General features: G+C 38.2%; 1 protein-coding gene across 1 annotated transcript in view; it reads right to left on the bottom strand.

The window, feature by feature from the left end:
- LOC128381508 (A disintegrin and metalloproteinase with thrombospondin motifs 14) overlaps window positions 1-25,838 on the bottom strand; it is a 50,895-nt gene that overhangs the window by 4,380 nt on the left and 20,677 nt on the right. The window contains exons 5-17 of the mRNA XM_053341531.1: window positions 19,644-19,727; window positions 17,390-17,546; window positions 14,889-14,994; window positions 7,289-7,432; window positions 6,959-7,091; window positions 6,596-6,709; window positions 6,277-6,425; window positions 4,894-5,066; window positions 4,554-4,687; window positions 3,342-3,465; window positions 3,007-3,087; window positions 701-864; window positions 450-615 (exon numbers count right to left, since the gene is read on the bottom strand). Of these exons, the coding sequence (XP_053197506.1) occupies window positions 450-615; window positions 701-864; window positions 3,007-3,087; window positions 3,342-3,465; window positions 4,554-4,687; window positions 4,894-5,066; window positions 6,277-6,425; window positions 6,596-6,709; window positions 6,959-7,091; window positions 7,289-7,432; window positions 14,889-14,994; window positions 17,390-17,546; window positions 19,644-19,727 (1,729 nt within the window). The remainder of the gene's footprint in view (window positions 1-449; window positions 616-700; window positions 865-3,006; window positions 3,088-3,341; window positions 3,466-4,553; window positions 4,688-4,893; window positions 5,067-6,276; window positions 6,426-6,595; window positions 6,710-6,958; window positions 7,092-7,288; window positions 7,433-14,888; window positions 14,995-17,389; window positions 17,547-19,643; window positions 19,728-25,838) is intronic.

The raw sequence follows: 25,838 nt of genomic DNA, 5'->3' as shown, positions 1-25,838 counted from the left end.
GCAAAATAAATAATACTATTATTATAATTATAGTTTTTAGATATCTGTGCTTTCTCTGCAATAAATAGATCTTAACTGTTTTGACAAGCTGGCATGTCATTTTCACATACTTCATCAAGGCTACAACTAAAAGATTATTTTCATTACTGAGTAGTCTCTTCAATATTTATACAATTGTATTTATCTCATAATCCTAGATTCCCGAAAATCAACTTAATCAATTTAAAACAGAAACAAATCCTCATATTTGAGAAGCTTGGACCAGCAAGGGTTTATAATCTGTCATAAATTACTTGAATCATCCATAATAAAAATTGTCATCAATTAATCATACGGAAAATAGATTAAATTACTAAATTACTAAATTTCAAGCTTTCAACAACAACAACAACAACAACAGCATGAAACAACAGCAGACTAGATGCATCATTTTACACATACACACTGACCTCCCCCACAGGGTTTGGAGCATTGAGACCAGCTCTTCAGTGCCCACTCATATGTGTCCAGTTCAGCCAGAAGCACATTGTTGTTGGTAATGAGCGGTAACAGGTCCTCATGTATAATATACTTATATGTCAAGCTGATCTTTATGTCTTCTTCCTGGGGAATAACCTACAAGAAATCAAGGAGACTTAATTAGAAAAAACTCATAGTATAAATAGTGAAAAAGCAGTGATCCACTAGCATCCTTACTCACCAGTACTACAATGCCTTCATGCAGAGGACCAGATGTTTTTAGGGTCTCTTTCTCACCATCAATGGAATACTCCCACTGTAAACCATTTTCGATGAAGGTCTTTGTCTCAGCGTCTTCACTTTTTGCATTCAATATGAAGTTTCCAGTAACTTGATTCTTTACAGCTGTCAGTGAGGGGGGGGGGGGGGGGGGGGGATAATGCATACGTGGTGAGAAGAAACATATACCTATCATACTGTTTTTAGTTGCAAAAAACTTTTTCATTCATTAAAATCTCAAAAATTCAACAGATATTCAACTCTTGCCCAAGAAGTCTGAGATTTTTCCTCTAAGCAGGGAACGTGTCAGTATGTATTTTGAGATGTCTGGCATTGTGGTCAGCCAGCAGTAATTCCTCCAAGTTGTGTGTCATCTCTTCTTCCCATGAGCTAATAAAAGCCAGAGAGTAAAACAGAAGAGGGAGGGTTTGGCCATGGTGATCCTGACTCACCCTTGTCAGATGCACAGAAAACTATTATAAGCTGGAAGATCTGTTGGTCTGTCACACATTTTTACACCTAAAGACATTTTATTGCTCTAGTCTCATTATTTTTGATAGACCATTTTGTGCTACAAATTCCATGTACTGAACAGATAACACTGCAATCATTGTGTTCCACCTACTTAGCCACATTTAGCTCAAATCAAACATCATTAGCATGGCAGTGTGGTTTACATAACAAGACTCTTTTTTTTCTTTCTTTCAACGTAACCATTATAGAACCTGTGATCTGACTCACAACTTGTTTTAATTGTCCTTGCGTGACCTCTAATATTCTCCCAGTACAAATAATATAGACGTCAAGCTTCTCTGGAAAGGCCACGACTGATTTCGGCAGACTTTTTTCGCCAAGACACTTGACCTTGAACTGATCTGGATGAAATTGTGTTTATGAGAACATTTCTGTGTATATATATCATGAAAGCCCACAGGCCCACAGAATGTTAATTATGTAAAGCTTTTGTATCCTGGACCATGATTGCATTCATTTCAATCTCTCAAAAGAATGCTAAAAATCGACTTTTTGAGATTTCCAGCTTTCTCCTTCATACAGCTATACTCAGCTTGGATTCACACCATTATTTCCACTACAACACAGAGTGAACTGGCCTTTATGCAGGAACAATTTAGTATTCTTACTCTAAATCTCTTATTTTCCCCAAACATTTTCAACTGTATAAACATGCTGCAAGTTGCTTGTTTTAACCTGATAAATGCCATCTTTTCATAGAAAAAAATTAGATTAGCATAATTTTATTCCCAAGGTTAATTCACAACAAGTTACCCAAAAGTAAAATGAAGAAAAATAATTTCACGCCAGAGTCTGCTGTCAGAAATCAGCAGAAAACAGTTAATGTATCCGTGTCAGAAGTGGTGATTGAAGCAAAGCAATTAAAACAATTCAAATAGTGATAAAACAGCTGTTAATGACATATGATGAGACCATAGCTGTTATATGACAGTATATGTTGAAAAATGAATGAAAATGAAAAAAGTGGCCTATGAGTTCCAGTAAATAGTAGGTGGTCGTGAAGATTTTAAAGCCAATGATAGAAGATGATGCGACACTGTCAAGTGATACCCATAACACTGATATGGTAAACAGAATATTTATATGTCTAGTATAGTTACCTAATTTTAGTTCAAATGAGTGTCTTTTTCAGTTGTGGAGAAAAGCAAACTAACAGCTTGTACGAACACTTTCATCATCTGTTGGATTCTGTTTCTAAGATTAGAGTCCAAAAATTGATGAATGTGAACATTTTTCTTAACTCACTCAAATATGTCACTTAAGAATGAATCAATTCATATGAGTGGTTCTTGCGTTAGGTTCAAAGTTTCTGGAAAGATTAGTTGCAATTACATTTGTTTCATTTTTTAAACCCACAAGTGATATTTTTTATTCAGGCCCATTGTATTGGAACAGTGACAGAAACTATTATCTCAGATTCTGGACGAATAAAAGCAAATCTGTTTATTTCCATGTGTCTGTTTTTGGTGAACTGACTCTTAAATGTGCTTCTTTATTGAATAAAGAACTTGAACTTGTGTTCTGTGTCTGTAACGGTCAATAGAGCTATCCAACAAGTCTCTCGGGTGAATAAGATGAGTAATTCAGCAAATATAGTCAAGTGAGATAATACGATTTTTTTAAGATTTGGAAAAACTGCTGTGTTAGCAACTTCTACACAAAAGACAATTGTGCTTCTTAGCAGCAACAGCATAACGTCTTTCAAAGTTAGAAAAAAATGTGACACACACTTACCAATTATATGAGGGGAAGTCTCATTCTCTTCAATAACAATGTGACGGGCTCCTATTGGGATGTCAAACATTTTCAGCATCCCTAATAAGACAAAGAGACACAGCATGGTACAGATAGGAGTCTTGAGCAGCAGGCACTTACTCTTGGTTGTAATAACAGCCATTTATTTCTGAATCAAGACATGGAGACAAGATTTGAAGATGTAGAATAAGGACTGTGGGAGATGTCTGAATCAGTGATTTTGAGCTTAAACCATGACAGCCATCTCATATAATGGCCCAGCTGAAGAAAAATTCTCATTTCAGCACTGGCCTGGCCACATAGTTGATAATTACCATTCTTTTTGGGCGTCTTGGTGAGAGTGAGCTTCACAGTGCGACAGTGGGAGTTGTCCCCCTCACACACTCCACATTTGTCCTCCTGCTTGTATGAGCCGACCTCCTTATCACAGCCTACATGCTACAAAAAAGGGGGAAAGGGCAGAAACAGAGAGTGAGTCAACTCAAGGGAACGCTGCCTTTGACTTCTATGTAGACTGAGATTACTCCACTGGGAAAATTATGCCATGGGAAAACGCATCTGGTTTGAAGCCCCAGCTGCCTGCTTTGAGATGCACATTGGAAACACACTCAGACATAACAGGAATGCAGCCAAAATGCTGAGTGGCTTGACTGCAATTGTAAGTCTCAATCTTCCTTATGTCCAGTTTGAAGACTCAGACAAAACAAAGTGCTGTATTTCCTTTATAATTACAGTATTTACAGTTTAGCTGTCGTCTTTATAATTATTTTCAAGGGCACTATTTTCAACATTAAAAGACACCCTAGTGGAGGTTGAGGCACTCTGGGAAACAGACCTCTCCAAGCCCCTGAGGAATATCCTGTCAAATGATAAATATCACCTGACAGGAGCTCAGTGTGGATATTCCTTAGGGGTACTCCACTGCATGGTGCTGATCTTTGGCATAACATTTAGTAACTAAAAATATCTCCCATGAATATTAGATTGATATTTTGTGGTGTTTTCAAATCATCAAAAAGGAAGTGGAACTTAAAAAAAGGAAGCTTAGCCAATGTATATATTAATGTCTGTTTACAGGCCTTGGGGAGCACAACTGCATATGTGAAAACAGTTGTATGAGATCTTTTTTGGCTCCAGAGGAAACGCCATTTGGGGCTGAAGACTATAAGTCCAGAAACGGAAAAAGTCCTGAGGTGTAGAGTTTGAAAGAAGTGAGGTTACCAGACCTCTGTAGCTTCTCATTTCTGCTTAGCTGCTGCTAGTGTAACAAACCTCAATCTCCAACTAAACTGTAGATGGGCGAGTTGCATTGTGGATAATGTAGGCACCAGATTTTGACATGGAGGAAGAATGTGTGGAATACCTTTTTTTTAATTGTCCATTGTTAGTGAGACAGTTTTTAATTTAATAGCCTCAACACCCAACAGAAAATGATAGAGAATCTGCAGAGAAAGACTATAATGTGATATTTAACATCAGGAGAATTTATCACATTTTTTTCAAAAGCTACCACCATAAAGACATACCAGACACTCTCCTCGAGCACATACGCTGAAGGGGTCAGTGTAGCTGCAGCGGGTCCCATCATGCATCACCTGGTTCATGAACACCACTTCCCCTGTTTCCTTTGACTTACAGCTCAGCTCGCACTTACGGCCCTCTGAAAACACAGAAACGCACACCCACACACACACCTTGGTTCATCCAATGAATCTGATTAAGACATCAGCAAGACCCAGAGGACAGATAACACCCACCAATGTATATATGAATCTGAGCAGTTACTCCTGCAAAAGTAATTTGTTCATTTGTTGATCTCCGAGCAACTTCTTGAAAGAGACTTTACTTCGTTCTTTACAGACTTACCATCTGGGTGCTCATACGGTAGCCAGGTGTGCTTGATGTTGTTGTGGTATTTGTTGCTCCTCTGGACGCACTGCTGTGCACGGAAGTCCTCATATGGACCTGCACACTCCTCTGTGTTACACATTTGGTAGTCGAAAGCAGAGTTGGGGCAATCTCGGCCACCATAGGCAGGCCTGAAAAAACAAAAAAACAAAATTATGCTTTTGTTTTGTTGCCTTGAGGGAAATCTATTTAATACAATTACCATTTTTGGACACCATGAAGTATTACAATTAGTTTTGTTTTTAAACCTGATCCTCCATCACACAAAATTAAACAAGTTTGGAAACTTTATGAGATGAAGCAAATACAGCAGCACATGCACTAAAGCTCCCCTTACTAAGCTGGAACCTCAATAAAGAAATAAATGAATGCAAAATGTAAAATTGTATTTAGATGCTGAAATTTATATAAAAGCTGTCTCACCATTCGCACATTTTTTTATATTTTCCATCAACAGCACACTGAAAAATCAAGTCTTTGGTTTTCATTTTCGTTTAATGCTTAATTCTGCGACTATGTCATTGATTGTGTCCCAGTGTCCCAAATTTCTGCCAGTTAAACGTCCCAAAATTAAACCAATTGTTTTCCAAAAATGTGAAAGTGATTATTTGTTGTCTGAACTGGTTGTGGATTTTTAATTTCTTGCAGCTGTCTTCCATTTTAGTCTGCATACTGAGTACTTAATATAAATTGAGTGCACTTTTTATGCTAATTTATCAGTATAAAGACACCACATGCACAAAGCCTGTCTAGACTTGACACTGTAGCAGTACCTCTATCTGGAGCACCTAAGTGGCATTCAGCCTTGGATGCTATTAATATGGGTAGTCGATAAATACTTATCAGATGATCCTCAAACTGAAAACTCTAGTAGTGTAATGTTCATGATACAGCCCTAGAATAATGATTTCTCCATTTCCAGACAGTTTAACAGTATCATTTTGTGCCTGTGGACACTGCAGGGCACCATAGATAAGAATTCTGAAGGGTCTTAAATCTAGATAAACACTTCATTAAATCCTGTAGAAGTCAACTGAATAACTAGAACATTTGGGGAACATCGAGACATACTGTACAGTAGCTCATAGCTGCTGAACTCTTTCAGGTCATGTTTCTGCAAAGCCAGTGTTGGATCAAAAACAGGCCCTGCTTGCCAGCTTTGCATTCACACGTTTACAATATGTCATCATCTGTTGGATGAACACACAGATCATATGAAGTATTTGGCCACTGAATGAGTAGCTCCTTTTGTTTCCATGCGTTTTCTTTTTTACTTTTTCACTTTTTTTTTTTTTTTTTTTGCCACTAAGAATCAGTTTCCTTGCCGACACAGGCACTCACGGAGGGTTGTTGCACTGTCTGCTGCGGGATCGAACTCCACCTCCACACGTCCTGGAGCAAGAGCCGAACTTCGACCATGAACCCCAACTCCCATCATGGCCCTGGGGCTGTTGGCTAGATCTCCAGATGCAATGGCCCTTGAAGCACCACTAACATATGACAAAGTCAAAATAAAAAACAGAAAGGAAGACCGTAAAAAAAGAGTTGAGACTGGTGACAGTAAACTATTTGAAAACCATTTAAACTCTTCTTCACCTCTTCTGACTCATTATTGCACAAAACTAATATAGTTTAAAGCTGATTTGGATATGATTCCCACCTTCCCCGGTGCACACTCTGTTCCATCCACCGGAGGACCTTTTTTGGTTTTACAGAAGTACTGGTTGTCGGGATGACTGCACCACAGTTGCTTGCAGGGGTCATAAGTTCGAAACTGAATGACGAACAACAAATTTCAGCTTGAGTTACTCTTTTGGAAATATAGGAGTAAAAAAAGTTCAGCTTCTTCACAGTGCAGGAAAGTTACAATGGTACAATATCCACCCTACGTATATATCCAACATCTGATGTGTTAAGACTTCAGGTCTGTGTAAAATGATTTCAAGGTTCCTGCTGACTCAAAGGATTTAAATAAGTAACTCAAATCAATATTCTGGAAATTCAACAGATGTGAAGGACTTACAGCAGTGCACATTTTATAACCGACACCAAAATCAAAGCGGCACTGCTCGTCCATTGAATAATTTATTCCAGGTAGCTCAGGAAGCTTGGGCCACTTGTGTTCAAAGGGATCATCCAGCAAGCAGTCATATGAGCTGAGGAGAAGATGAGAGTAAATAGAGTCACAAATGAGACATGTGACAGCTTTGGAAAACGGCAAAGGCCAGTTATGAAAAAGCTCTAAGAAAATCAATAGCGTATTGAGCCGCTTCACACATAAGCTTTGCAGCAAAACAATCATATGGAGAGAAGAGAAAATAAGAAGCAATGGAATGAGAGACACTGAACGTACTGGATATATCGATTGAGCTCCTGTTTGCTGCAACGTGACCAGTGATAGCGATGGAAAGCTGCTTGGACAAGGGGAGCCATGATGCTGCCCATACTGGTCTCATCAGCGCAGCGATTCCCCTGGCCATCATGCTCCATTCCTAACCTAAGAGAAAAACACAAAAAAAAAATTATTGAGCAGCAGGTGCATGCTGTGAAGACCAATGGTGACCAACAAAGTCACAAGACACAAATCTTACTTCTTCAGTTATAAAGTTAAAAAAAGATATTTCACCATTACTTTAGGAGCAGGTGAGACTTGAGTACAAATCAACATGTCCAAAACTGAGTATAATTTTCGCTAAAATTTTAACTAAAATTTGTATCATCTTACAGTAGTCAATTTTAGGTTGCAGTTCTGGGTATTTTATTTTATTTTCAAGTTAGATAGACTACATTGAAAAAAACAGGCCTCAAAGCGCTTGGGGGGCTATTTCATGTCATCAGCCATCAGACTGAACAATACCACAGCTCCCAGTACCTCCCACTCCCACTAATGTATTGTATATATAGCGTTTGGATATTGTTTTATTGTATATAGTATTTTATTTTATTTTGTTTTTATCACTTTTCAAGAATACTGTTGTGTCAATTTTGAATTTCCCACTAGGGGGATCAATCAAGTAATACTACCCTACTGTACCAACCTTACCCTAAAGTACAACCTCAGTGCAACAGAAGTGGTTACACTTGTGATTTTTTCCTGGGTTGTGTCTATTGCAACATGGCTACATACAGTATGGTAAGGAACAATTAAGACACCAGATTGTGAGACTCCATCAAGATGAGAGAGGATACAAGATCATCAGCAGGCTACTGAATAGATGCCAAGGCACAGATGCAGCAGTTAGAAGGCACAGGAGGACCCATACTACCAATAACAAAAAGGTAGAGTGTCCGTCCTCGAAAAATTACTGCATGCACAATTTGCTATTTACTCAATGTTCCAGACAAGTGCTTCTGACTTGGCACAAGGATTATGTGTGGTAGTTGGTGTTTCTTTGACTGCTCAGACAGTGCGAGGGACATTGCATGAAGTCTGTGGATGAACAAAATGGTACAAAATTGCAAGATTAAAGTTTGCCAAAGAACATGATAAGGTGCCTGATGAATACTGGCAGCACACACTTTGGTCAGATGAAACCAAAATAAATGAGTTTGGATCTGATGGGGTTCAGCATGTTTGGCGTGGACCTGGCCAGGATTACCACAGTGACTGCATGATGATGACTGTAAAACATGGAGGTGGAAGTGTGCTGATACGAGGCTACATGAGAGCAAAAGGTGTAGGGGAGATGATATTTATAGAGGCAAGTTGGTACACCTAAATATTGAGTTGAAGAGGCAGGAGATGAATTTACCAATAAGACAATGATCCTGAACACACTGCAAAAATCACACAAGAGTCTTTAAAGAAAAAAAAATGAAAACTTCGACCTGGTCAAGTATGTCCTCTGACTTGAATCCAACAGAACACCTTTAGAGTATTTCAAAGAGGAAGTTAGAGCAACAAAACCCCTCAAGCAAAGAGCAGCTGAAAACAATCATCTGTGAAGAACAACAGAACATCTCTCCACACATTTGGGCAAGACTGATATCATCCCTGCCCAGGAGGATCCAATCTGTCATCAAAAACAGATGTGGGTATACAAAATATTAAGAAATAAGAGAATTGAGTCTCACTAATGAAGGGTGTGGCGACTTTTGTTGCAGTTCGTTTTTAAATATGGACCTTTCATTATAGTTGGTCAAACCTTCTGTTTTTCAAATGAATTGGCTTGATTCTTCTTGGGTTATATCTAAAAAAACAAATACAGTTGTATTTCATGGACAAGATTTGCAATTCCTTAACATTATAGTGATATTAACCAGGGGTTTACTCAGTTTTGTTATACACTGTATATAATAGTATCAAAAGTTGACATTGCTTAGTCAAATTTTGAACCTTTACTTATACTTATTAAGACATCTAAAATCATAACTTGTTTTTTCCTTTTTATTGGAAGCACTAGCAAGCACATGCACTAGCATCTATTATGGTCAAATACAGTAGATACCCAAAAGTATTGATATTAGCAACATTAAGTTGTCTTCAGTATAGAGACGAGCATCGATCAATACCAAATAAAAAAAGATGGATCCTCATCTTACCGCTAGATCACATTCTGGGCACACAAACACTCTCCACTTCTCTATTGTGCATGGGTACAGTGATCACCTTCTTGGTTCACAGAATTCACACAAGAAACTTTTTTTTCCCACTTATATCTCACACACAGGTGATTAAGTAATTAACAAAGATTAGAGAAAAAGAAATGCATAATGTTGGGGCAAATCATTTTAGGGTAAAGAATAGGGATGACCAATTAATGGCTCTCCCCTTTTTGGCAATTCTGGCCCTCAAATTACTTAGTATATGGTCAAAAGACCAAATATTTGGTCACCTTAAAAACAGAGCTTGTATAGGCCGGGTTTTGTACTGAAATTAACATAAAAGAATGAGTGCACTACTGAACCGAAGAAGCACTCAGCATTAAAACAATGAATGCTAATGCATGCACTTATCTGCTGTGCACACTGTGCAATTGAAAGTGCAATTGAAAGATGATGTGATAGTTCAGCATAGGAAAAAAATAAAGCAACAAGTCAGTGACAACAAATCTTTGTCAAACTGCATGATTCATTGAATTTGTCTAGAATGGAATAGTGATTTTTTGAAAATGATAACAGCTCAAGCTTTAATGGTTACTGTGCTGCAGTGGCCAAACATCACAGATATTGCAGCTAAAAAGCTTGAAAGATGACATTGGACACTAGAGGTAAGTATAATGAATAAAGGAGAACCAGCTACGAGGACTTACAACATTAACTCTGGCGTGCTGGGAAACCTTCATGGGGGTTGTTGAACTGTTAAAAGGGGTTCAAAGGCTTTTTCTTATGGACAAAAAACCTCAGGAACACTTCATCAGGAAGCCAGACCCTCAATGAGACATAACACTGAGTTACAAAAGCCAGTGGAACAGGGCAGGGGGTCGCATGTTGGCTCTCTATGGTGCTACTAGCATTTGTCATGTCTTTGTACTGAAATGAAATGAAATGTTTTCTTCAGTGGGTTAGGATGTGATCTAGGCTGTCTGTTAATTACTGACAGCTACCTTTACTAAAACATCCAAACACAATGGACAACAACAGTAGATACTCTATAGACAGAATAACCCAAGATCATGCTTCAGCCCTGCAGCAAGACTGATTAAAGAAATCTTCAATGAGAAATCCCACTGAGAGGCAGACGCTAGCTGAGCTGGCATCTGTCATTTTGCACAATAAAATGAGCTGAAATGTTTTCTGCAGGGGTTTCGGAAATAACGTTCTGTAATCAGCCGTGCCTCATCTCATTGTGATCGAACAGTAAATCACTTCAATCTAGAACAATTGAAGCCCGTTGGACAGATATTCAGTTCTGGTTTATGTGGGTATTTTTTCTTTCTGTTGTTCAAATTCACTTCTAAATGAGGAGAAAGCACAACACTTAAACACTAATATTACTTTTTTTTTTTTTTAGAAATGGAATACGATACTGTCTATAGTGTAAAAAAAAGTGATAGAAGCTTCTCTTCTTCAATTTGAGACATGCAAATTGCAGAAGAGTCAGTGCACTGGCATCTAAACTGCAGTACCTTTGGTTTGATAAACAGTTTCATCAGCACATATTAGCAACCTTCCACTAACAGAAACATTTCCATGCATGAATCCTTTGACCTGAGAAAATAAAAAGAAGGGAAAAAAAGGTTTTAATTTTACATCTACGGGGTTGTCGTAAGCTCCATTTAAGTACCTACAAAATGCTAAATGGTGTAGCACCTTCATACATCTCTGAACATTTAATACCTTGAAATCCTCCACAGCTAATCCTTCTTCTTCTTCTTCTTCTTATCATTATTATTATTATAAGGTGGGCAGTAACTGATGTTTTTCTGTGTCAACAACACAGAAACACCTCAACAGCATCTCAAAACCAACTGCTTCTTTAACACACATTCAACATTTTCTTTCGCATGTTTATCCATTGTGTGATTACAAGTGTAATGTGGCGATGCAAATTCTCATCAGGTGATTGAAGCCTGTGCTTGTATTCTTTTGTATAGGTGATACAAGACTGCTGTTAAATTAAGTAGCCTTGATAATAATGGCTTTTCAGTATTTGTACTTTAAAGACGCAGTGTGCTGATAAGAAGGAATCCCTTCACGTTATTGTGGAGAACATAATTACTATAATACATCCATCAATCCAACTACTATCCTCCCTTATCCTGCTCAGTGTCGTGACAGGGTGAAGCTTATCCCAGCATGCACTGGGCAAAAGGCAGAGAATGATGTGAAGAGGTTACAGAGTCAAGTCAAGTCAAGTCAATTTTGTTTATTTAGTGCCAAATCAAAACAGAAGTTATCTCAGGGCACTTTTCGTACAGAGCAGGTCTAGACTGTACTCCTTAATTTACAGAGACTCAACATTCCCCCCTGAGCAAGCAGTGCAGCAGGAGCAAGAAAAAAAACTCTCCTTTAACAGGAAGAAAGCTCAAGAAGAACTGGGCTCTAGGGGGTAGCCATCTGCTTTGACCTCTTGGGTTTAGAGAGAAAGAGTGAACGGGAGAGGGAAGTCTATCACAGAGCTAAAACGTGTGGAAGAACATATTCACACCAACTGAGAATTTTCATTTTACTTATCTTGCATGTGTTTTGACTGAGAAACCCAGAGCACTCAGAGGAAACACACGCAGACACGAAGAGACAGACAGGACACAGCTGGTCAAGTCTGCAGGACAGCTGCTGCGAAGGGACAGCTCAGCTGTTCAAATTGCTCTCATTTTTAAGTAAGGAAGTTTACATTATCGCAAAATTTGAATTAAGTCCAAATTTAACAAGTTATCAAGGCAAATTCTAACTCTGCAGATTTCAACCAGCCACGACTGTACACAAGAACAGAATTCTTCATATACATATATTAGGAAATGCTTTGAGTTTGTGTGATTTATTGACCCATAGAGTGAAGTTCATGCCACATATGGCAGGGAAAATTTGAAATTCAATTTCAGATGAACAGCTGCTCAAATCTGTCTCTTTCTTGAGGCAATCAAAAAAAGTCTTCCTTATTTTCTTCTTTTTTTTAACTAAAAAACATGGCAGTGTGTGACTGGCAGAATAAAAGGTATGAAAGTGCATATGTGAATTATAACACACATCAAACTGACTCTTGATGCATTTCAGTCATGTCTCCCTTTGTCCTTGGCATTTAGAGGTTAATTATCTGCCTTTCACATCTGGCAGCACTAATAGGCTGACGGAGGCAGCTAAAATCTGGGAAAGCAGTTTAAATCTAAAAAACTGTCAGCAAATACTTACTTAATTATAAAACAATGCACTAAAACATCTTGCATTTTTCTCAAATTATCTCTAGGATCAATTTTACATAATGGTCTTCAGACTTGGAAAAATACTTAACATTCACATATTTAACTGACTGGAGAATAAGAATAAGGCTTTATTATGTGCATTAAATTAATTAGATATCAACAAAGGTTTATATTGATTATAGCATTGCCTTTGATTCAAAACATTTAATCTATTATGGAGTGATGTGTAAAATATAAGTTGCACAGCATAATACATACTTGTGTTTTCTACTTTGATTCAGGCAGAGTACATCACATGAGAAGAGTCATGACAGGTGGATAATTCAATTGTATTACACTCTACTACAAGGACTCTTATATGCCTTGTTTTTACCAGTTTTTAAAGGAAGGGTTTAAAAAAGAATGGATCACTTCAATTTGATTATCACCCTGTTTTTTTTTTAATATAATGTAAATCATAAAGTTCCGCTTATGATTGCAAGAATACTCTACTCACCAATGCTTGTTACAAGCATAGTTTAGCATATGCCTCTCATAATACAAATGCAAATAAATGTTGATTGACTGTCACTGTGTCACTCTCTCTCCTCTCTCCCTCTCCGCCTCTTTATTTTTCCTTTCTTACTCTTTCTCCCTCTCACTCACTCTGTCTCCGGTCAAAGCAGATGGCCGCCTACCTAGAGCCCGGTTCTGCCTGAGGTTTCTTCCCATTAAAGGGGAGTTTTTCCTTGCCGCTGTCGCCAACTGCTTGCTCATGTGGGAATATTGAGTCTCTTTGAATTAAATCAAAGAGTACCGTCTAGACCTGCTTTATTTGAAAAGTGCCTTGGGATGACTTTTTTTGCACCTATATAAATAAAGAATATGATTAAGTTGCTGATTGAATTTTGATCTGATACAATCTAATAAGGTTCACGTCCCTTTTGCAGACACTGACGAGTCACTCGCCACTGGAAACAATTTAAAAGCACTCATATCTACCTGGTGTACAAACACCATTAAAGTGTTGACGTTTCCCACTTTGGTGAATGTGATGATTTTGACTGTTGAATTACTCATGCTTTTTGACAAAGGCGATGAGCACTGACAGGCATAGCATGAAGCCTGCCTTCTTTCCACTGTTAGTGGATGAATAGGTTGGTGACCTGTTCTTCGGTTCTTTTGTAAGATGCGACAATCAATCAGGTCTTTTTGGCCAGTTTGCGATGTTCGTGCCACAGCAGGGGGCAGAGTTCACAGACACTACTTCAGAGACCCATTAGAACAGAAAAGGTGTGTGTAAGATGGAGCAGTAGTTATATGTGATGACTTTGGGTTATGAGAACAGGCAGAAGCTCCTAATGAGTCAGAGTGGATGCAGCCTGGTGCTATACTAACCTTAAATAATAATCAAAAATGCATTATTTCTCAATTATGTATTGAGCAACGCAACTTTAAACACTGATGTACAGTATTTAAAGTTGCGTTAATACAAACAGTCTTACAAGGAATAAATGTCTAAATGAAATACTGTCTAAAAAAAGTAATCAGGAAATATCTGTTGAAGGAACAAGCAAGACTATGACCATACATTGGATGCAAAATTCAGTTCAGTCAATACTCAAAATGTATAGAGGTTTGATACCCAACCCCAACCAATACTTATGCTTTTTATTTGGCCGTTTGGCTACATGTTACAACTAACCCATGTCTGTTTACTAAATTTTATTTTTTATATTTTGGTATCTTGTTGTGACTGAATATTTTGTCTTTTTAATTTATTCTGAATAATCCATGTAAACATAAACATAGTGTGAAATTGTAGGGAGGGTTTTCCAGTAAAGGTTTGGGGAGCGTACTGTTTATAATATATGCATATACAATACATATATATATACTAATGCATGTGGTTTGTATTGGTACATTTACTTGCGTGCATCAGTCAGTTGTTTTTGAACAAAACAGATGAATAAGCTTATCTTGCCTGACTGAATACCTGTATGCACATGCTGAAGCAACTAGATGCTTTATTTGCTAAGACAACAGAGTCCCGTTAAAGGGCTCTGCCTTTGATTACAGACCACAGTTACCATGCAAGACTATCAGCTTAATTGGATGCAGCACAATCCTGTGAGACTCTGCTGGTCCTTTCATCATCATGCCATTACTCACACATGGCCGGTTTCATGAGCAACCACAAAGGCGGAGGAGAAGCCGTCCTCATGATTCAGAGTGCAGCTTCTCAGTGGGTGGCACATCCCAGTCACTGGAGCGTAACCTGGGCAACAGAAAAGACCACACAGCCCTAATAATCAAGTACCAAGATAAAGGTTGTGACATTCTCATGCAGTGCTGATGATGAGGGTGGAAAATTATCTCTTGATGTGACATTACTGAACTTAGCTATATATATGATGTAATTGCAGTCATTGTGAAGGTCTCAATCTTTTTTCGGCATGCACCTGGCTGTCAGACTCTCTAGTTCAGATTAGATCATTTGAAAATCAACAGGCTTTGAAGACTGCTCGTCACTCTCTTTCACTGATAAAGTCACATGAATTATCTATGTATGTATTGCTTTTGATGTAAAACAAAAGGTTGCATTTAGCCAGTAATGCTCAAAATAACAAAACCAAACCCCTCAAGATAAACAAAAAGTAAGAAAAATGCTTCTAATGAGTCCTACCTCTTAAATATATTAAATGAGTACATCTCTGGTCTATGATATTCCAAATTCAAATGCTGAAGCTGTCTAAATTGGTGAAGCTTTTATTGTAATGAACAGCAGACAGACTTTTAGCAAGTGGAGGGCTGTGACGGAGACTGAAGCTCCTGTGTGGCAACTAATGTACCAAATATCTCCTCTCTTAAAGAAAGTCCCGAGGTAAACAGCAAGCTTTGAAGCCTGTCATTATTTCCCTAGCAGAGACCCGCCCGGCAGAACAACATTTCACACAGTTCACCAGGACAAAACACTTTTAAGCAAAGCACAAACATTAAACATAACTCGATCAAGAGGTGTGCAGCGATTCAGCTTGGCGCGTTTGGTTTGGTTCAGAAGCACGCTCGTTCTGGCCTTCTTTTGGTGGCTTTCAGATAATTCTCATGCTTTCTGACCTTGAGAAGACCTTTTTGGCATGCAGGTAAAAAAGCAGAAAATGCAGCAGGCAGACAGCCGATGATTAAGACTCTTTGAAGCATGTATATCAGGTTATTTTAGAGGTGTTGAAAAAGAGAAACATCTGCAGCAAGTTATTTCATAGCAGAGTGTGGTTTTTTTGCTACAGTATGATGATGATATCATGATGATGCTTTATCAAGGAAGGCCAGTTTCTGATCCAGATGGTTGATGATTTTTTTCATAAATGACAACAAAATGAATGGATTTAGTGCTGCGGGTGAAATAGTGAGGCATGAAAGAAGTTGGGGAGCATGACCCTTTATCTGAAAGGCAGATAAAAGGGATTCAAGAGAATGCAGATTACATTCCCATGAAGAAACACCAGAAACTTTGCACATTGAAGCAAAATGGTGCAGCAGCAGCAGCTGGGGTCAAAATTTGGGCTCTGTACTGCTGATGTCATGAGTGAGGAGAGAGGTGGACTCTATCATCAGGTTGATATACTCAAACACTGAACATAGTGCACGGGAAATAAGCCAGTAAACATGGAGAGCAAATCAAAAACACTTGAAATCATTCACAGGATGTGCTTTTGTAAGTGTGACGAACTCACTATCAGTTAACAACATCATGTGAGGTTCATACAGTTGTTTCATCTCCATTTGCTTCTCACCATAAACTGAATGGATTTTCCTGTATTTACCTCACAACCCAATATCTATATTTGGATATAGAATCTACCATCTCACAGCTAAACCTTAACAAGAGAGTGCGATGTCTGCTTGTGACCCCAAGACTCAGCACCAGGTCCAGCCCAACAGAGTGCAGGGCGCCATAGGAACTGGGCTTGTTATGAACACAACACAACCGGAGCTATGGCAACATCTGGAGGTGTGACAAGCAAACCAGGTAGCCTCAGGTCGTCCTCTAAACATGACACGTGTGCTTTAAAGGTAAAAATATACACAGGTCAATGCAAGATATTGAACTTGAGCACAGAGAATTTTTGTTCTTTCTGGACCCAGTTTCTCTGGCAGTTAGATTGCTCACTTCAATGTTGTGAAAGATCATCTCACTGTTGAAGTGCTGAAAAGAAGAACACCATGAGACAAATGCTAAACTGACACAACATGTATGAAACTCTTGATCATTACATACATGTATTATTAGGATTGAAAACCATCTACTGATTATTTATGAGCAAGATTCAAGTTAAGTTCTGTTAACAAAAGTTTTGTTTTAAAAACTACAGTTGACTTACATAAGTGACAAAAAATCAAACATTTTAGTTTTTTCTCTACATGCCAAAAACTTTCTTCCATAATATCAATCTCAATTTTTCATTTCCAGGGTGGCATCAATGTCAAGTCAGCAAGGTTTCGGAAAGCTGCTTGCTAATTATTTTCCTGTGAGGTCGCCACTGGCAGCTGAAGCCTCCACTTTCAAGTTTCCATCGACCTTACCTGGGCAAGACTTGAAGCCAACCCCTTGTGAATGGAAGCAGATATCAGCACTCAGTCTGCACAGGCCTCGATCGAGAAAAATACAGTACCTTGCATACCTGCGGGACCAAAATCTTGCCTTGTGAGGAAGATGGCGTGGTCATGGTATTCAGCGTGGTCAGGGTCACGACGCTGCTGCGTGTTGGCCCACCGACATACCTGCTCCAGGCTGCGGGATGGGTTGCCACGCTCGATCAGGCTTATAGACTGCAAAGATGAAAGGACCAGGAAAACATTTTTATCACTCAAACTGTGAACCGAAATGTAATTGCTCACCTTATCACTTTCTTCTAAAGGGCACTGCTCTTGTATTAAAGCAAAAGAAAAAGACTCTCTATTACACCTTCACATTAGGTGTGCATATACGCTCACTTTCAAAATCCCAAGAGGAGATAATGTTTAGGTTAATTTCCCTGGAAAAGTCACAAAGAGGGAACATCTGCAGAGCCAAAAATAGATATGACATTCATGTTATACCGACTGTGACGCATATGAGCAGTGAATCCATAAGTGAGACTTAATTTATAAGTTCACCTAAGCATCTATTCCTCCTGTATAGAAAACTATTTCAAAGTCAAAAAAAGTGGATATCCTCTACAATTACAATCTTTTTAGTCTCTTCCTCTCCCTCTTTGTGTCTCGACAGACAATTTTTTCCCATTTGAGCTGCAGTGTAAAGATTGTAACAAAATTAGGTAATTTTGCAGTGAAAAGACTGTAAAACAGAAAGAATGATATTGACTTGATTTGGTGTCAGGTTTGACATTCCCGTGCTGGCCAGTTGAATGCCAGATGACTTCTGCTGGCTGAGCCAGCTAAATTCTGTTTAGCTCTCTGCTAACTTGAATGGGGATAAGATAATTTAATCGTGCAGCTCTTCTAGACTTTCCAAATGTTATCGGACCAAGTGGATCAAATTATAATAGTGAAATTAGTGCTTTTCCGAGGGTTGTGTGACATAATGATTTATTCCTTGTTTTACAACCAGCGGAGTAGGCTACAGTGGACCCTATAATGTAAGAACATGTTGAAAGTGTTTTTGTAATTGCTCTCACTGTCAGAAGGGGGAGACAAAAGTCCCACACTCAGCTTTAAATACAATTTTACACAGAAGGAGGACTGTGGAATTTTTCCCCCGTCACTTAGACTGAATGTAGATTATGAAGGGATCTTCTAACGGCTAATATGACCAGGAATAATGATTACAGCCAGAAAAAACATGTTAATTTGGGCAACTGATTATTGTTTTAGGACAGATTTAAAAAACTGCAAACCTGTTTTTAAAAAAACTCTGTCTCTGAAGGCGTAGGTACCTGACATAAGTCATGATGCTGCTAATATGTAGCACCATATCAAGGTAAATAAAGTTCAAATTTCAGCTCGAATTAGATTCCTACAAGACATAGAGGACGGATCTTGGGTCCCCTAAGTTCATTGTGTCTTCAGAGGGGCCACATTTGGTCAGTTCACACAAAAACTGTCCATGTGTGTTTTTTATCAAACTGCCATGGATTGTCAAAATTGAATTACAACTGCAGCGATTATTTCCAGGTGGAAACAAACATTAAGTGGAATGTATTATTTTGTTTTGTCTTCCATGTCTGAAAAACAAAGTTAGAGGAAAGCAGAGGATAAAATCGTTTGGTGATTAACAACAACCCTGTTTATGTGTGTGGGGCCAGGAAAAATGAAAGCATCCAGAGGCATGGGCAAACATTTTTTAGTTCTTTTAGTTTTTGTAACATTGGTTATTGCAAGTAGCTGAATATTTACTTCTGAATATTTCAACCATAATAGGCCAAATGAGAGTATTTCAGTATGTTGTGCACTTGTATACATGAGGCAACTCTTGTGTATATGAAAGTGTTTTGATGCTGCCATGATATGCCTGATAGAGGTCAGATAGACGGAAACGTTGCAAACTAATAAAACAAACAGCAGAGAGCAAGACAGTATACAGGAGCTTTTTTCATTTTTTGATTGCACTGGAAAACATAAAATGTATCTGTTACATAAACAACATTTGATAATGACTGTGCTCAGCAGTGTTATCATTAATCACTGAAATCATGTATTATGCACTTTTCAGCTTTTTATTAAATGTTTTAAATATACTGTGCAATATCTGTAGGCTATATTATCATTCAACAGGACTACCAACAGAGATTCATGTATATATATATATATATATATGTATATGAAAATTGATCAGGTTTCAAACCCGTCCTGCACCAAATATCTCAGCCTTGAAAGCTGTGTGAAATCCACATATATCAAATAACTACAATATATGACATAGCTTACCTGTCGATACCCGACCATTATCATGCGGACAAGGACAATGTTGATGTTGGTTCCCAAAGATTCATCATGGTAGATTTCATCAACCTGAAAGCAGGAAGGAAATGAAAACTGTCAGTGCTCCGATGGATAAAAATAACACAGTGCGTATGTGATGATGGTGATTGAGAATGTCGTATGATACATAGCCTGTAGATCATGTACAATATGGGTAGCATAGTAAAGGACCATTCAATAACACCTATCATTCAAATGGCTGTCCTTGAGGTAGATAAATGAATACAAACACTAAGCAGATACTGTCAGACGTCAGTGTGTGGCAAGAACAAAAAGTTAGTGTAGACAATAGATAACAAACAATTCAATGGGTTCATTTCTTGTTTCTTGTTTCCAATGGATACAGTATGAGTAACAAAACGAAGGGTGTTAATTAGTGAGTAGGTACTGAAAAAGGACCAGGGATGCTAATAACAGCTGACAACAACAACAACAACAAATCAGAGGCTTCAATTGGCATCAGAAAACCTGTTGAGCTGCATGTTCACAATACCAGAAGAAGAAAAAGAAGAAAAAGTACTGTAAGAGCCCCTAGGCTGTTGCAGGAAACTGTATTTTTACTTGCATGCAGCTTTGAGATAAGATGGATGTTGTTTGAAGTAATTTGTGCTGCTGGGAGTTTTTTATCAGTAACACAGAATCAAGTCAATGAACTCAGTTTTCACTTGCAATCAATTTGCTCTATCTAGAACCAGCTGAAGCAAGTTAACATTTATTTGAAACTAAACTGGTACTCAGTACAAAAACACCTAATCATGTTTGTGTGTTGCTGCCTCCACAGATTTTTATTTCTGAGTTCCCAGCAGTAGCTCCGTCTGACCAGGGGGGAGTTGTTTGTTTGTTGTTTTTTTTTTCATCTCTTACAACAACCTTGGAATTGTGATGAAATATTGTGTTAATACATTGGCAATCATCCAATAAAACCAGTGTAGTTATGCAATGGGAAATAAGCCTGACCCAGAAATGTGTCAACTGCTGTTTGGCTTTATAATAATGCTGTGGTATGTAGATGCTTAACCGAGGGCCAAGCTAGGATCCCATTCAAATCCCATTGAAATTTCCACTTGAGCGTGTTTTATTTTCATGAAAATGGTCGCTGTATAAATGTCAGCACTCCTCTGGGACCCTATAAATCCAATGAACTGCTTCACTTTGTGGTTGATAACTAAAAGTTCAGAGGAAAATACTTCTTTTTCCATAAATCAGTAAGTCATTTAGTTGGGGCATGTTGGTTATGGATTGTAATTAACAACACGCCAAACAAACTGGCAACTCTCAACTGGTAAACATGCAGTAATTTAGTCTCACAAAGCACCCTCACATTTCTCTGTGTGACTTCTGAACTTGTTTCTGAGAGGAAACATATGTTTTACAACTGGCATTTTAAGGCACGTGCCTGTGGCTGACTCATATATTTAACTTGACATATGTTCAAAGCTTGTGCAACATCTGTGCATAATTTATCATCATCGTCATTACCTGAAGATGCAATATGTCATTCTGTTTCCATCACTTTTTGTTGAGAATGAACACTCTTATGAAATCAGCTCAGCTACTCCTGCAACTTCCTAGAAAGTTAAAACTATTATTAAAGGATCAGTTCACCAAATTCATAGAAAAGTATAACTATATATTTTCTGATTTCTAAAGTGGGATTATTTGAGGGGCTCCTGATCCTGAAAATAGATGCCATGTTAATTTCCCCATAGACAATGTTATACGACTCAGTTAAAACATCTCCAAAGCTGGGATGGAAATGAAATTCTCCATTGAGAATCATTCATACTTTTTTTAATAAAACAATTGAAGATACAACTAAATTACTTAAAGAGGTCCCTTCTACCCTGCGCCCTAGCCTACTCTCCATTATTAATCTCTCTCTCTCCTCTGGCTGTTTTCCTGATGGTTTTAAGATGGCGAGCATCCAAACCTATTTTAAAATAAACCTGCCCTTGATCCAACTCAACCAAATAACATTAAACCTATTTCAAAACTACCATTCATCTCTAAAATCTTTGAAAAAAAAAGCATTTCCCAGCAGGTCCTTGATTTCAATGAAGGACACAATACTTTCAATGAATACCAATACTGCTTTTGCCACCAGCATACAGAAATAGCACTACTAACAGTGACGAGTGGCTGACAATGAGTGAGAAATCCTGGTCCTGCTTGTTTTAACTGCTGCTTTTAATACTATTGATCACTTTATCTTGGTTGAATGTTCAAATAAGTGGGTAGGTATCTCTGCTCTCAATTGGCTCTCGTCCTATCTTTCAAAACTTTGACCCTTTATTAAACAAGCTTATACAAACCTGTTTTTTCCAACTCCACAACATTGCAAACATTGAATCAATGCTATTAACCAGAGATCATTGCTTCATTTACTGCCTGTAAAGTGTGGAGCAGATTTCTAGATATCATGGTCTTGACCCTTCATACATTTCTGAACTTTTGCATCTTTATTTACTCTACCTTTAGGCCACTCAGATCTTCTAACCTAGGTCTTACTTATTTTTTCTTTTGGTGTTCTGTTTATGAAAACAGAGTAAGGCATTGTGGAAATTAAGCTAAATAGACCTATGAAATGAGACCTATTAACATTTGTAAGTATGCTAAATCATCTTCATTTGAATACATAATACATTTACCTCAAACACACTTTCACCACACTTTCAGCACCTTGACTGAACTGACAACTTTCCTGCGCTTCAGGCTCTTGGCAAAAGATTTCTTTTATTGCAGGTCAATCTGCTCTGATGTCTTTATAATTTATTTAGGATTTTACGTTATAGCACACACTCTAATTACTGCTGTTGCCAAGAAACAGAGTGTTTAAATATGGATCACCTGGAGGTTAATTGTGATGGTGATAGTTATAGCTATAAATGTTCATGTTTTTTTGCCTTGATTTATTTTCACCATTTTTAAAATTAGGGGGTGCTACACATTATTTTAGGTAGAGGTAGTTTGTTGGAGATACTTTCAACAAACTAGCAAATCATTCCCCTCTAAAAGTTGTTAGGTTATTTAAAAGTATTTTGTTGAATAGATTTAAAAGCCCTGTTTCTCTATATGATTGAGCTTTTCATGCTTGTGTCTCATGCATCAGTCTCTCCCTCTAATCTTAATTTTTTACTTTCCAAATCCTTTTTGTGTCCCTCTCTCTCTTTGTTTCGTGCAAGTATCTACTTAAGAAACCAACATCGCCCTAGCTCCGAAATGAAAAAATAGGCAGTTGTCAAGCAACTGTTGACAAAGCTGAAGGGAACAATATCTTTGACAAACTTGTAAAAAGATACTGACAAACATTCTGGTAAACGATCCCGTCGTACCTCTTGGACAGCAAGCTGTTCTTGATCCATGAGCCTAAACAACCAGCACATCAAAGGACATGATTAATTTGAGTTGAAATGACGCTGGAATCAGGGAGAAGGAGATACCCTGGCTTTGTCCAAAAGCTAAAAATAACCTGGCTACCAGCATCTTTAAAGATCACTAACTAATACATGATAGATTATTGGTTTGGGTACAAACACACTAAATGATTTCTTTGAGCCACGATAGCTGATTCCTTTCTCACTGTTCCTTTAAGAGTCTGTCAAAATTCTAGGTTCTACAATTCAGGAATGTTGTCAAAATCAGACAAGTGAAGTTCAGAACCATAGTTGAGCATATCACCTATAACTTTTTCTCCACCTATTCAACAACAACACTGTATTTACCTCGTTCAGCAACTGCAGGTCTGCAAGTTGTGCAGCTGAATCCACCACTTAAAACAGGCTTGATTCTCATTTAGTCTCCATCATCGTGATAATCTTTGTGTCCTTAACTGCCTCAAATTCTCCCTATTAGGATCTGATGAGCAGAACCTACTAAATGTTTTTGCTCCAGGTTAGAAACGAAGGGGCATCATGCTTTTATTGAAGTAGCTATAACACTATGACCAGTCTCCCCTCAGAGCAATATCAACAGTCAATGCCACATTTCTCAAAAATATAGTCTGACATTTACACAACGCATATTTCCAACAGTGTTATGTTGATTTTATATTTAATTTTTCTATATGTACAGTATACACAAAGCACTTTGTAAGAACCACTCTATAACATACTGTGGAAATAAAAGCAACTTATTGACTCATATTACACGTTTTATGTTTCAAAAAGACACACAAATGAACAAGGAAGCCTTACAGTGCTGATGAAAAGTTCAACATGAACTGCTTTTAGTAGATGCCTGTTGATCACTTCCCAGCCTGTCAATAACATGCAACACTGATCTGACAAAAGTCATTGATTAATTGGTGTCACCGCACTCGCTGTGGAATCCACAAGAGCCCTGAGGTGAAGTCCAATGTATTCATTAATTCTACAGCAGAGGCGCCAAACAGCTGTGATGTTATTTCTGTCCATATGGTTTAATCTCTTTTTATTGATGATGAAAGCATATGCAAAGAAACTCCTTTCAAGTTTTGCTGTGCTTCATAATAAAAACAAGAGAGTATAAATTTCCACACAATTACAGGGATGACAGTCCATGTATACGGCGAAACTGATGCATAAACAAACAAATAACTTGTTTTCACTCAAGCAGCTCGGCTTTCTTCTTCTTTTTTTAATTGAAGTTTCATATCAAGAAATCTCTGGTTTTCATTTTCTTTATTTAACTACACTTGTTACAGCTAAACATCCAGCATCTAAATTCAGTTTTATTGTTGTTATTTTTTTCATTTATGTAAACACTGATGTCCAACCAACAAACCAAGATGCATCGTGTGGCCTCTTTCAGGCTCTGTCAGTAATCCATCCTCATGCAGGCTCATAAAGACAGAAATGTCCGGGGATTCAGATATGCCAGACAGAATAACAGAGTGCTACTCCTTTACTGAAACCCCAACAGTGTGTGTCAGTTTGCTTTCTCTGGGTTAAAATTATGACCATGTAGAACAAAAGCTCTGTCACTGACGAAAGGCTATCTTGGCTTAAGTCCAAATTTGCTCTGGGACACAGGGCTACACCCAAGGCATTTAAGCAAATATTCCATTCACAGAAGCCTATTCAGGTCAATAAATGCTGTAAAGAACACTTGACTGACCCCAAATTCTCCCAGATTTGTTACGAACTCAAATTCCTAGACTGGTGTATACTGACCTATATACGTGTGTTTATTTTAGACCTGAAACAGAGAGGCTGTTGAAAAATTAAGACAACATCAAAAAATAGCATCCTAAAAGTTCTATGATGACTTTTGTGAACACTGAAGTTACATATTCCTGACAGTACTCAGGTTAGTGCATTCAAAACTTTTTGGTGTGTCCTTCTGAGGGATGGGCCAACCCCATGTATACTGGGATAATGACAAAGCCAGGAGGAGCACACAGAGGGCTGGAATCAGACCTTTGTGGCTGAAAATGAGAGTAGCAGCTGTGGGCTGCAGGCGCTAGGTGTCCCTGGCTTGTGTACTGCATCACATCGACGTGGACAAAACCTGGTTCGTGCTCAAACAACACGACCATTGTGCGGCAGGCACCTCAGCAGTCACCTTGGCTTCGCGCAGACAGGATGTTCAGTAATCAATCCCTCAGGGAGAGTTTCTCCAGGTGGTACTACACATTCTGCAGCCACGGAGCAGGGATTCAGAGGGATTTGAGTGGGCAGAGCTCTTTCAGACACAGCAAGCCTGTGGCTTACAAGTGGAACTAAGGAGTTTTGACCCTCGTTTGTTTAAACTGCTTCTTTCTCTCTACAGGTTGTATAATTTCCTGTCAAATTTGAGTCAGCATGAAGGGAAATATATCACTTGTTAAAACTTTGCTTGCTTTAACTCTATAGTTCATGCAATTATATTTCTAAGGACTCCCTCTGATTAATTTTTTTCTGTAATTGATCTGAAATAAAAGAAAGTGCATATCAAGGAGGACTATCCACCAAGAACTGACAATTATGGAGCACACTCCAACAGCCTCTTCACAGTATAATCAGCCAAGGTCATCAAAAATCAGACATTTCTCCCTGCTGAACACATTAGGGGATGGAATGTGAATATAATATCCTAATTAAATAAACACATCGTTCCTTGTAAGCAGAACTGGGCAGTGCAAGAGGACTTCTGGCGCTGGTTTCCATGACTGCCCCGCACAGC

This window comes from Scomber japonicus, chromosome 20, assembly GCF_027409825.1.
Source record: "Scomber japonicus isolate fScoJap1 chromosome 20, fScoJap1.pri, whole genome shotgun sequence".
Classification (NCBI taxonomy): domain Eukaryota; kingdom Metazoa; phylum Chordata; class Actinopteri; order Scombriformes; family Scombridae; genus Scomber; species Scomber japonicus.
The sequence above is the reverse complement of the archived record's forward strand: the minus strand, read 5'-3'. Positions and strand labels throughout refer to the sequence as shown.